This window comes from Propithecus coquereli, unplaced genomic scaffold (genome assembly GCF_000956105.1).
Source record: "Propithecus coquereli isolate 6110/MARCELLA unplaced genomic scaffold, Pcoq_1.0 Scaffold35, whole genome shotgun sequence".
Classification (NCBI taxonomy): domain Eukaryota; kingdom Metazoa; phylum Chordata; class Mammalia; order Primates; family Indriidae; genus Propithecus; species Propithecus coquereli.
This window is the reverse complement of record NW_012149174.1, coordinates 3809145-3822917: the sequence shown is the minus strand read 5'-3', so window position 1 is coordinate 3822917 and position 13773 is coordinate 3809145. Positions and strand designations below refer to the sequence as shown.

Sequence of the window (13773 nt, the reverse complement as noted above, 5' to 3'; positions counted from 1 at the left end):
GTATCAGATCTGCAAGGCTAACAGCTAAAATGTCAGACCCACATTCACAGAACACACCTTAATTTCTCTTGCTTTCAGTTGTAGTGCTTCTAGCCAAGCCTTGTTTTTTGTTGTTGTTGTTTTTTTGTTGTTTTTTGTTTTGAGACAGAGTCTCACTCTCTTGCCTAGGCTAGAGTGCTGTGGCATCAGCCTAGCTCACAGCAACCTCAAACTCCTGGGCTCAAGCGATCCTCCTGCCTCAGCCTCCCAGGTAGCTGGGACTATAGGCATGCACCACTGTGCCCGGCTAATTTTTTCTATTTTTAGTTGTTTGGCTAATTTCTTTCTATTTATAGTAGAGGCAGGGTCTTGCTCTTGCTCAGGCTGGCCTCAAACTCTTGAGCTCAAGCAATCCTCCCACCTCGGCCTCCCAGAGTGCTAGGATTACAGGTGTGAGCCCCCGCATCCGGCCCAAGCCTTGTTTTGATAAGGAGACAGAGACATAGGAAGCCCGCGGCAAATCACTTGATTTAAAATGCCAAGCCAGGATTTGACGACCGCTTAAAGGCTATCACTTGGAGATTTAGAGGCTGGATGATTAAGCTATTCTTGGGACAGAATCTTTTAACGTTTACTAAAAGTTCTTTGCTTCAACATGGTTTCCAAATCTGATCGAACTGAGGCAGTCTGTATTCACAGAAGTCTGCAATTGAAAGCAGAGAAATTCAGAGATATTTTATATGCTTCCAGGATTTCGGGAGTTCTTGGGTGTTTTATAAATTTGGTTGTATTAAATTATGTATCTATGGATAGGATGTCTTTGGACAGCATTCCAGGTCTTCGAAGGTCCTTAGAAATGCAGGAAATCTATGAGAAAAGGACAGTAACCCAGCTGCCACCCAGACGGAGGTGACGTCAAGGCGGGTGATGGAGACAGCAGGTTCTTTCAGGGGTCAGGAGAAGCACCACCATCCCCATCTGTTTATGCACGTTCTTCTGAGCTCTGATATTTTTGCTGATAAAGACCTTTTGGCCTTTTTGTTACTTTTGTTTGCGATGTTACCTCAGTGGCCAGTGAAGTTCTGTGGCTCAGGAACCAGAACCATAAAGAACAAGAAAACCACAGGCAGTTTAAAGAAGCAAAAATTTCCACCAGAAACTTCAGAGAATAGGTATCATTCACTCATCGTTTCTTTTTCTCTTTATACTATTTTTCTACCTCTGATTTTTAATATGATTGCCATTTAACTTATAGACTAGTTTAGGTGAAAATTATATTTTTAAAATATCCATCTGTCCAATAATAGAATAATCTTTTTACTTATTCAAGTCTTATCTAAGGGCGTAAGTAGAATTTCTAAAAATATTATTTTCTTCATTTGAGTCCTTCTACTTCTTATTAAATCTATATAAAGGATGTGAAGCATCTGAGATTTTACCTTTTTCCAAAGCAAACAAATTAGCCTGCCCCAGTGTCATGGATGCTGGCAGAAGTCAGCTAACTCCTAAGTTAGAGGCACAGCAGGTCATGTAAGCTTTATGTTCCTCTGGGCTTCCCTTGTCCATGCTCCACGGTGGATACTGCACATGCAGAGGGTTTGTGTCTCAGCTGAGGACAAATAAGCTTCGGAAACCCTAATGAGGTCAGGGCAAGCTTCCTTAAGCTAATTGATGAAGAAGGAAAGGAGTAAACTAGAGGGGGAGAAAGAGCATTCCAGACAAAGGGAACTACCTTTGCAAAGGCCTGTAGTAGGTAGAAATATGGCAACAACTATAAGTAACTGTAAAAAAGGCCACCATGATGATGCCCTTATCTTCTGGCTACTGGTGCCAAAGAGAACTAGCCTGTTCATTCTTCTCGCTGTAATGACCTGTTTGTTCTGCCTAAATGCTTGTAATTTTTTTTTTTTTTTTTACTTTTCCATTGAATGTATTGTTTTCATTAGGATTTGTTGTTCATTCTTAAAGAAAATTTTTTTAAGACACAGAGGAACTGTTCATTTTGGAAGACTCTTTCTTAATATATCTTTGAATATTTCCCTTTTTTATTAGTTTTGAACTTTTCTTTAAACACATGATACATTTCCATTGTTTATCTTCCACAGTTATTTTCACCCTAAAAACAAAACCAGACAAAACAAGCCCATTTGTTTTGTTTCCATTGCATTCCAAGATTGGGACTCTTCCTTATTCTTAGTATTGATATGTTATTTTTTCTTTTTTGTTCATGTCTTAGTTTTGGAAAGGGAGATTTTGGGGTATCTGTACTTTTGCCACCATCTTTTCCAAAGTGTCTGGGTCTGTAATTAAACAACTACTTTATATAAGTGCTCTCCCCCGACTCTTTAAAATTATTTCAATGAGACATTTAGAGAATTTCCATGATTAAAATGACCTCTTCAATTTTTAATAGTCTTTTCTTATTCCTTATAATTGCACTTATTTGTGATGAGCAATTGGGGATTAATGGATGAAATATGCAGTCATCCAGGTGTGGTGAGTTGAGAAAACTGTGGGAAGACTTCCTGTCTCTGAATATTTCCCCAATAACTGTGGCACCCAGTATTCCACCAATAGCAGTTCCTTGTTGCTCCATTAGCATGAAATTCATTGATCAGTTGTTGTTGCCTGGAAAGGTCCTTCACACTCTCTAAGATGAATGTGCTTCTATGGAAGGCAAGAAGCAAAGAGTAGCACAAGTCCTAGTTTTTCCTCCCAACAGAGAGAGAGAAATAAAACAACAGGAAGCCCAGTTTAAAAGATGATTTTTTTTTTGTTTATGTGTTAATGAGTTTATGTTCCCTGATCAGAATTCATTGACTCTAAGATACCTTTAATTATATCATGTCATTCTTTTATATACTACTAAGAAAGAAAAAAATGTGCTCCCTGTGGAATTCTGACATGCTTAAAGTGCTGTATGGTACACGCTGATTTCAGAGATGTCAAAGTGTGAAAAAACATGCATCTTAGAGTCAGTGAGATAGGATATTTTTCTTAAACTCACAAGAATTGGAAAAATTGACATCCAAATCATCTGGTCATTTTTCTGAACTGTTAACAGTGCATTCAATAAATAACTTTATACTTTAAAATTCTGTTTACTACAATGATTTTCCAAGAACAATCAAGATTATTGGGCCGGGCGCGGTGGCTCACGCCTGTAATCCTAGCTCTCTGGGAGGCCGAGGCGGGCGGATTGTTTGAGCTCAGGAGTTTGAGACCAGCCTGAGCAAGAGCGAGACTCCGTCTCTACTAAAAACAGAAAGAAATTAAGCGGACAACTAAAAATATATAGAAAAAATTAGCCGGGCATGGTGGCGCATGCCTGTAGTCCCAGCTACTCGGGAGGCTGAGGCAGAAGGATCGCTTGAGCCCAGGAGTTTGAGGTTGCTGTGAGCTAGGCTGACGCCATGGCACTCTAGCCCAGGCAACACGGTGAGACTCTGTCTCAAAAAAAAAAAAAAAAAAAAAAACAATCGAGATTATTGATAGAATACTGTTAATATTCAGAGAGTTAACAAAGTGACTGTAAATCTGTAAAGGATTCCCCAAATTTCCCCTATCATGTTTTAAAGCATTTCAACTATCTTATATTTTCTTTCCTAAGCAAAGCAATCCAGTCCCTGTGGTACTGCTTAGGCCAGAGTGTAGGGACAGCTCTCATTGCCCTTCCCAACTCCTTCTGCAGCCCTTTGACCAAAAATCTTTCATTTCCATGGGAAGTTACCACTAATCCTTAGAAATGAATTATATCACCTAACATCACCCCTGAATTAAAGTCTAAAGTTCTGCCGCAGTCGTCAAATTCCTGAACATTTTAGGAATCTGACACCTGAGCTCATGATACCGCTATGTTCTCTGGGTCCGAGTTAATCAACTACCTCTTGCTTCAAGATTTAGGCAATTCTTAATAATCGTATTTTTGATGCTGTGCTAAATTCATTATAGCATGTGGAGTAACTGTACAAAGGATTGCAGCTGGTGAACAATTACCCATATTTCTACCATTTTTGCCTTGGTGGCATTTTAACATGTCTCCTTCCACTTTTTTATTTTTGAGAGACATGGTCTCACTGTCACCCAGGCCGGAGTGCAGTGGCCCAATCATAGCTCACTGTAACCTCGACCTCCTGGGCTTGAGCAATCCTCCCGCCTCGGCCTCAAAAAGTGTTGGGATTACACGTGTGAACCTTGCGCCCGGCCTCCACTTCTTGACCATATACATTTCTGCACAGTTGGGGTCGTTTTTATCTGTGATGCTTTTTTCACTCAATATCATGTTATTCAGAGTGTTGTTACAGGCTTTTAACTAGTTGATTGTTTACTTCTGTAGATATATGAACTATTCTCCCATTGCTTGTTATTGGGTTGTATTCATTTTATTTTTGCAATTCTAAATAATGTTAAAATGAACATCTGTGTATGTAAAACTCTCTTCACATTTTGACAGAGAGACATCATCAACTTTTAGTACAATTGATTTGTATTGTTGAATTTATTTCAATGGAAAAAGTGGTAAGAACAATTCATAACCCAAACAAAGAGACAGGAATGAATTTGAGAGAGTGGTTTTGTTTTTATTTAATACTATTATTATATCAGTTCAAAGTTTAACTCACTGAGGAAACTGAGACACAAGGTTATCTTGTCTCTGGTGATGTTATCAGCTGTGTTTGGGGCCGGGAATCTATTGTTTTCATCTACCAAGCCAGTATATTCTCCACTTTACTACAGCACCACGGAAATTCACCATCCCTGAAATTGTACTGGGGACCAGCAAACTCCCCCAGGACCCCATAACACTGTAAATACTCCTGGTGATGCCTGGCTCCCTCACACTGGGCCTTCCCCCTCAGTAAGCGGCAGGTATCGCCCAAATCACCAAGCAGGATCCATGTTTGCCTCGCGAACCCAACAAACACTTCTGTTTTTGTTTTGCTTTGTGTCTGGACTAACCTTAGCACCTTTGCTTTGTGTCTGGTGCTAACCTTAGCACCTCCTCTGCCGGCGAGCGATCTGTCACCTCGTTCTGTAGGACTGGCACCAGCAGAGATGCAGTCTCAGAGGATCCCGGGGAGAAAGCGAGGCCGACCTCCACTTCACTCCACACCTATGAAGATGGCAGTTCATCACCTTTATTCTGCTTCAGGTGGTTCTTTACCAGCAGTGAAGATGCCAAAGAAAAGAGGGCGGAAACCCGGGCACAAGGTACGGCTCCATCATCTCCTCCGCGGTGGTGTCAGGCTGGGGAACGGGCGCGTGGGCAGAACCCCGCTGCAAAACGCAATGGCAGGTTGGGAGCTTGGGAACTTGGGAGAGACAGGATGAGAAAGAAGTGTGTCTCGATGAAGCATATGACAGGCGAGGCCTCATTGTGACAACGTGGCACATAAAGCATGCTGTCGTGTGCATTTTTACAAGTGGAAAAAGCAAATTACACCAGATGGGGAAAGTTGTAAGGCGAGCAGATTTTAAGGTCATAGCTAAACACACATTATTAAACCTCGCATCTAAATTAGCATTTCAGACACTGAGCTTTTCCCCCAATTGTTCCTACCCGGGCGGCTCTCAAGGCCACTTTGCAGAACTCATTCGTCATTTGTGTTAGTAGAAGCGGATGATGTTCCTGAGACATTTAACTGAACAAGACTGGCAGGCCAGCAGCAAAGGACAGAGGAGTCTTCCTGAACAGAGCCTCGACACAGGGGACCGTAAGGAAAATTCAGGGTGTTAATTCACAGTTTCCCGTTTATAAAAGGCGCTGACGTCAAGTTTGGCTGCAAGGAGGCATATAAGGCAAAATTAAAATCCTGTGACCCTTTTAAGAATTAAAAATGATTTGGACAGGCTGGAGGGGAGAATAAATCCTCTGATGTAACCACAACCATAAACCAACTCCAACCCAAGGGAAAGTGTCTTCTCTAAGACGTTTTTGAAGAGGCTACTAGAAGAAAAATGATTAAGCTTGTTCTCCACAAGCCTTTCAGGCATTTGAAAATGAGCTTCAGAAGTTCTCCCTCATTTATTTTTCTTGAAATAAAGGCTTATGTTTCTATCTTGAGACCTGAATACTGAAACCCAAATGCAAATTGGCAATTAACTCCCACATGTTTAGGAAAATGTATGGAAATGATTTCAGGTCATCAGAAAGACAGTTTCTGGAAGAGTTGGTAATGAACTCAACCTTTACCCTTTCGGTTCTCCGCAGTTCTTCCAAATGCTGGAAAATAAAAACAGTAGGTGGGGGAAGGTTAGTTGAAATTATTTTGGGGTCATCGGTTTTAGCAAAAGGATCTTTTACTCAGCCATCTCATAAGGTAAAATCTTCTGTCATTGGTTATTTTTCTAACAAAGAGAACCTCCTTTTTCTCGTGTTCATGCCAGCTTTAGAATTATATCTCTGAAGCTGGCCTAGGGCAGGTCTTACCCACTCAACTACCTGCGCTGTTGCTGGAGCCTGGGAATTGTATCGGGAGGGCTGGAGGAGGGTAGCCTTTCCATTTATAGATCCAGGAAGCAAATCCAGGGTCTGAGGAAACACACTGAAAACTTCTCTCTCCTATTTGGCCTGTCTCCTACTCTCCTGGGGGCTGTGACCCAAGAATGAAAATTACCAACAGACCCAGCATTACTGGGGCCAGGAAGAATGGAAATTCACTCCATGGAATGAACTTGATTTTGCAATTTTCCTGTCTCTTAAAAAGGGCAGTTTTCAGTGCTCCTAACACCCAGAGACACCTCAGATCGGGAAGAAAGCATTTGGGTTGCTTGGCTGACAACCCGGGCTGTGCACACAGCAGGCAGGTCTGTTCCCACTGCCTCGCACAGTTTCTTTTCTGGGGTCAACAGGCCACAGCTCTTCCTTGAATCCACTTCCCACATATTTAGAAAAGTGTATGGAAATAATTTTAGGCCAACAGCTCCCAGACAGCTTCCCAAGCTACCGGCTTAGTGTTCTAAAAGTGTTCCAAACCAGCTACCCATCTGCATGAAGTTCCTACCCCTCCATGATGACACGAGGAGAATAAGAACCCTCTGAAAGTTTCCGTAAAGTTAAAATGATGCCACTTAAAAGACTGTCCTTTATTCTGAAATATCTGTTTCCTACTATTTTGGTGGTAAAACGTTTCTTTGTTTTATTATGTGTTGTATGCTAATAGGATTTGGTAATTTAAAAGCTATTCTTAATTGGCAAAATGAAGTTGGTAATCTATTGTCTCCTTAGTTTTCTTTTGACAATTTCCTAGACCCTGACATCTCATTTTATCATTAAAGGACTTTATGAAGAAGCCAGCAAGGAAACTGTACAGTTTCACTCCATTTACCAAATGGCAACTAATTTGGCAATTTTAACTATCTGGGACACAGTTAGGGAGCCAGAAGTTGTCAAAAAAAAAATCCTGACCAAGTGAAATAAGATATATCTTGGTCTATCCTGAAAGATTTTGTATTCTATTACTAAGAAAATTCTTCCAAGCTGTCCACCAGAGTCTGTTTGCCTTTATTGTAAACGTGTTTCTTACAAGCTCAGCTACAGCCAGTGAGTAGCTCTAGATTTGTTTTTTTAAATTAATTAATTAATTTTAATTTCAGAGTATTACAGGGGTACAAACTTTTTGGTTACATGGATTGCTTTTGTACTGCTTGAGTCAAAGTTGTAAGTGTGTCTATCAGTCAGACAGTGTGCATCAGACCTGTTAGGTGTGATTTCACCCATCCCCTCCACCCCTCCCATGTGCTTGATTTCCGCTAAGTTTTCCTGCCATCTGTGCATGGAAGTGCCGATTGGTTAGTTCCACTCTAATAGTGAGCACATGTGGTGTTTGTTTTTCCATTCTTGCGATAACTTCACTTAGGAGGATGGTCTCCAGTTCCATCCAGATTGTGCCAAAAGGTATTAATTTTTTAGTAGCTTTAGATTTGAAGGGGAAGGTATTTTGGCAGGGAAAGCTGCACACAGAGCTAAATACTGCAAGACTAATGACAATTATTGTTGTAATGATATGATAATACTATACTAACAAGAGAGAACAATCAAAGAATATAACAATAACATTATCAATATTATAAGATAATAAATAATATAATTTTGTTATAGCAATAATAACACTATTATGATGATATATTGATATCGGTAATATTATCGTAGTAAAATAGCACAGTTTTGAGCCTTTGGCAGGCTCTTCCCCAGGGGATTCTGAGAGTACCTCATTATGCTCACTGCATCACAGGGCTGTGCTGCTTGACATTTGCCACTTCTCGCCTGGTGCTTCACAGCTGCTCTGCCAGTCACCACTGTGCACATGTGGGAACTCCCTCTGGTCCAAGACCTCCCTTCGAGACTCAAGAAGAGTTAACACAGGCTGTGACATTTAAGTCACATTTCTCTGAGTCTTGAGGATAGCACAAGTGAATTACAGGCAGAAAAGGAAGGGTGAGCTAGCAGTCAGATGTCAGTACTCTAGAGTTCATAGGTCAGGCCCCTCCCAGGGCCCATCTGGCCATCTCCCCTGGGTGCCAGGCCTGCAGCCACATTGCTGGGGCACACCCAGGCAGGGACAGCATCATATCTTATGGCTCTACTGCCCCCTCTGACCCCAGACAAAGACAGCAAAACCTCTTAACATCTTGTGTTCTATGAAGAGCCATATTCTGACTGCCATGAAAAGATCCTTCTTCATTATCACACAGAATCTTGACCTCTCAGTTTGAATCATCTGATGTTGGTTTTAGGTCCTTAGTTCAGAAAATCTCCAATATCAACAGGTAGATTTTCCTTACATGTCATGACACTGAGGTCTTTTTAAAGAGACAGAGAGGATCTGCACCAAAGACAAATCCTGGCTTCTGTTCTGCAGAGCAGCTGATGATAATGTCTCCAAATAGTGGGCTTTCCATCTTCTGTGTCTTTATGGTTGGGATTTTGATTTAAGCAGAAACAAAAAAGTGCTGACTTTTAAAAATAGCCGTATGTCCCCAGTATGTGGTAATCACAATACTAATAACAACAATAGTCACACATAACCTTTATCGAGCACCTTTATGTTTGAGGCTCTGGGTGAAAGCACTGTATGTGTATTTTCTTATTTAATCCTTGGTAGTTTGATAGTGAGGGGAGAGTCAGAAAAACTGCAGGCCTTAGGCATGAAGGAACCAAGCCCTGTACACCTCAGCAATCTCTTGGTGTTATTGTTCAGACTAGCAATTACGCTTCCACATTTAAGAAAGAGTAGATGATGTCCTGTCTGCTCTGCTTAATGAGTTAAGAAAAGTGCAGCCTGTTCTAGAAAGGATATTATCCTTGAAGTATTAAAAACAAAACGGTTAAAACGTAAGTCTTCTGTTAACTGGAAAATTCACTTGATAAAGTAATTTTCTAATTAATATGGATAAATACAATATTTTGTAATCTTTCAGTACTTTGAATTGTTTTGTTCTCTCTTTCTCATTGTCGTCCTTTTTTTTTTGTGCCCAAAAAGTAGGTATTCTTGGCCCTGTGTAACAAGGAAGTCAAGTTCACAAAAATCTCAAGTAAGAGAATGTTCAAACTTAAGTAGAAAGGGTGTCTGTTTGTCTTAACATTTATTTAAAGCTGCTTTCTAAAATGTGTGTCTTCATTAGAACCATTGAATTGGCGTCACTGTTTCTGCGGTGATCAGATGTTGTACTGCCTTGGAGCCGCATTTATGAACACCACACGTCGCTAAATAGTATGGATGGGGACAGTGGCTACCTAGCAACTCTTCCTGTGCCCATTTCCAAGGTCCTTCTCTTGCCGATGGCAGGTGTGGAATGCCATCTGTGACCTGTGGGGTAAATGATGACACTGTCACCAGGCAGGGGCCATTCTCTTGGGTTGAACGTTGTGTGGCATGTGGGGTAGGGACTCTCTCTGCTGTGTCTTCTGTTGCCCCCGACACTCTGCTGGAGCAGGGGTCAGGAGCAGGGCTCAGCAGGAGCTGTGGTATGCTGGTGGATGTTTTACAGCCAGCACTCTGAGTGTAGCTTTTCTGACATGAATGTTAGCTGATATTTTCATTTATGTTAAGGAGTGAAATGAATGTATTGATAAACAGTGAAAGGGTATGTTGGAGCTTCCCTTGTTTGTTAAGAGAGTGAATGACTGCTGTATTGGATAATAGTTTTTTTTTTTTAAGATGGGGGTCTTGCTATGTTGCCCAGGCTGGAGTGCAGTGGCTATTCGCAGGTGCGATCACAGCTCACTGCAACCTTGAACTCCTGGGCTCAAGCAGTCCTCCTGCCTCAGGCTACTGAGTAGCTCGGACTATAGGAGCATGTCACTGCCCCCAGCTAGGATAATAGTTTTTAAAAACAAAAAAGAATTTCAGTTTTTTGTGCTATTTACAATGTAACAACTACAGACATGACACACTTTCAAGATTAATCTGCCTTTTAAACATGTTCTCCATCATTTTCTTAAGTCTATAAATCAACCAAATAATAAATCCAGCCCTAATTTGCAGCATTTGCCAAATTCCAAGGTGCAAATATTCCCAACACGGCCAATTTTTGAGCCATCTGTGTGATTTCCCTGAGCATGGAGTGGGGAAAAGATGTACAGCAAGCAGCGCATCCTTAGAAATACAGACGCAACAGTAAAACAATGAGAAAGTGATGAGTTTTGAGTATCTATTACTTTTGTTTTTAATGAACTTTAATTTATAAATATATACACTCTAATTTTCATAATGACTGTGTTTAACAATCAACTTGCAATAGTTCTGAAAATTTAACAGTCCCCTCCTATGGCCAAATCTAAGCCGGCTCCAGCGCCCCACTGCTTTGAGTTCTGCTGAGCATGGAATGCCTGGGCCCGATGTCTGCGGCCTGTGCTCACGTCAGCGTGGCTGTTTTCAATCTGTGCTGCTGGTGCACGGAGCTTAGCCCCCTCACCAGCTTCTGTAAGAAACCCAGTCATACCAAGCAGTCCTTGAAACATGTGGTTTCTACTAAAGATTGTTGGGTCAGAGGGCACAGTGAGCATTCCCTTAAATAATTCTCATAGCTCGATCTGTTTTTCAGAACTCAACTTTATTCAGGGATGGTATTTTTTGTTTTCCTTTTTCTTCCTTTTCTTTCCTGGTACCCATGGGATACTGGCTTCCTTGTCTCCTCTGTCAGGAGGAGGTGAGACTGTTCTCCCCACCCCAGGTAGAGCAGCAGCACTCCCTACTTCCTCACCAGTTTCAGCCCATCCCTAGACCCAGAAGAGAACCTGAACTCAACAAAGCGTTGGTGGGATAAAGCGGCAGCATTCTCTTCCTACCCTCATCTCCTTTGCAGCTCTGAAAGGCACAGGAAGGCTGGACCATTTCCCTCCCACCTCCATTCCTGCCCCTCTGCTGTCATTGTAATGCAGGAGCTATATTTTATTTTCCTAGGGAAGTCTTAGTGCAAAGATGACTTAATAGAAACCCAGATTTGACCACAGCAGGCCTCAAAGGCCAAAGGACGTGGGTCCTTCCACCTCTCCCCCAAGTGCAGAAGGAAAACAGTATGAATGGAACCAATCATGGGCTGACTCCCAGGAATGAAATTAGGTCATTGGCCACAAACTTCTTGTTATTGGAACCAATTTTTATTTTCAACAGGCAAGTTTTTAGACTGAAGTCTGAGATTGGACATAGTGAGCTACTTAATTTCCCCTAAGGCTGCTCCCCACAGCACCTCCTCAGAACCCTGAGGGAGCCTTGAATGAAGAAAGAGTGTGAGTGAGAAATGGAGAAATGTGTCCCCAAGGAAAGCTATGGGCAGCGACACGGACAAGGCTATCCTTCCTTAAGTAGGGATGGGGAGGCGCATTAGTCAGCTCGGGCTGCCATGACAAATACCATAGACCAAGCGGCTTAAACACAGGAATTTATTTTCTCACAGGTCTGGAGGCTGGAAAGCCCAAGATCAAGGTCCAGCAGGATTCGGTGAGGGCTCTCTTGGCAATGGACACCTTCTCATTCCTCACATGGTAGAGAGAGAGCTCTGGTCTCTCTCCCTCTTCTTTAAAGAACACTAATCCCATTATGGAGGCCCCACTCTCATGATCTCATCTAAACCTAATCACCTCCCAAAGGCCCCACCTCCAAATACCTTCACATCGGGAGTTAGAGCTTCAACATGTGTCCCTCAAAAAGATATTGAAATCCTAACCTCTAATACCCAGCGACTATAACCTTATTTGAAAATAGGGTCTTTGCAGATGGTCAAGTTTGGGGTGGGGGTGGACACAGTCCATAACAGGAGGGGAAGGAAAGGAGGGAGAGTGCAATTTTTAAAAACTCTGGTGTACTATTAATAGCTTCCTAGGGCTACTGTAACAAAATACAACAAACTAGGTGACTTAAACAACAGAAATTTATTGTCTCACAGTTTTGGAGGCTGGAAGTCCAAGATCAAGGTGTCAGCAGTATCAGTTCTTTCTGAGTCTCTAGGGAAGAATCTGTTCCATGTCTCTCTCCTAGCTTCTGACACTTTCAGCCTTTCCTTGGCTCCTAGATGGCTTTTCCCTCTGTCTTCTCATTATCTTCCATCTGTATGTGTCTACCCATGTGTCCAAATTTCCTCTTTGCGTAAGGACACCAGCCATGTTGGATTGGGACTCAGCCCAGTGGCCTCATCTTGACCATCTACAAAGACCCTATTTTCAAATAAGGTCACAGTCACTGGGTACTAGGGGTTAGGACTCCAACATCTTTTTGAGGGACATATTTCAACCCATAATATCCAGTATGACAATCTTTGTCTTTTAACTAGGCATTTAGTCCATGTTTGTTTAAAGAAGTTATCAATGAATTTGAATTTAAATCTATATCATAGTTTTTGTTTTCTATTAGTCCCACCATTCTATTAATATGTTCTTTTACGTGTCTTTTCTGCCTTCTTTTGAAGTTTATTTTTTCTTTAGAGAAAGAGTCTTGCTCTATCGCCCAGGCTGCTGGAGTGCAGTGGTGCAATCACAGCTCACTGCAACTTTGAACTCTCAAGCTCAAGGGATCCTCCTGCCTCAGCCTCCCGAGTATCTGGGACTACAGGTGCGTGTCACCGTGCCTGGTTTATTTTTTTGTTTTTTGTAGAGATGGTCTCACTATGTTGCCCAGGTTGGTTGTGAACTCCTTGGCTCAAGTGATCCTCTCGCCTGGGCCTCCCAAAGTGCTGGGATTACTGTGTGAGCCACTGTGCCCAGCCATGATTATTTTATTTATAATTTTTATTTTCTGTTCACTGGAAGTTAAACACTCTGTTTTCTGTTGCGTTAACGGCTACTTTAGAAATTATAGTATGCTTATGTATTAGAGTCTTCTAAAGTTAACCATACCTTTGCTTCTTCCTAGATAATACAAGGATCTTAGTAGATTTTAACATCATTTATCCTTCTCACTTATATGTTATTGTTGTTATCCATTTTAATTCTTTTTGCTTTTTTAGCCCATTAAGACATAATTAGAATTGTTTTAGACAGTCATTTTCATTTAAATTCAACTGATTACATACCACCTTTTAAAAATTTCTTTTTTTTTTTTTGAGACAGAGTCTTGCTCCATTGCTGGGGCTACAGTGCAGTAGCATTAGCCTGGCTCACAGCAGCCTCAAACTCCTGGGCTCAAGCAATCCTCCTGCCTCAGCCTCCCGAGTAGCTGGGACTAGAGGCATGTACCACCACGCCCAGCTAATTTTTTCTATGTTTAATAGAGAGAGGGTCCCACTCTTGCTCAGGCTGGTCTTGAACTCCTGACCTCAAGCAATCCTCCCACCTCAGCCTCTCAGAGTGCTAGGATT

General features: G+C 41.7%; 1 protein-coding gene across 2 annotated transcripts in view; it reads left to right on the top strand.

Annotated features, from left to right (window-relative positions):
* SCML4 (sex comb on midleg-like 4 (Drosophila)) overlaps positions 1-13773 on the top strand; it is a 93064-nt gene that overhangs the window by 35045 nt on the left and 44246 nt on the right. Inside the window, exon 2 of one of the 2 annotated variants that reach the window (XM_012651174.1) lies at positions 4976-5190. The exons of the other annotated variant lie outside the window; for it this stretch is intronic. Within the exon in view, the coding sequence (XP_012506628.1) occupies positions 5035-5190 (156 nt within the window). The 5' untranslated portion in view covers positions 4976-5034. The remainder of the gene's footprint in view (positions 1-4975; positions 5191-13773) is intronic. 2 annotated transcript variants of the gene reach the window in all.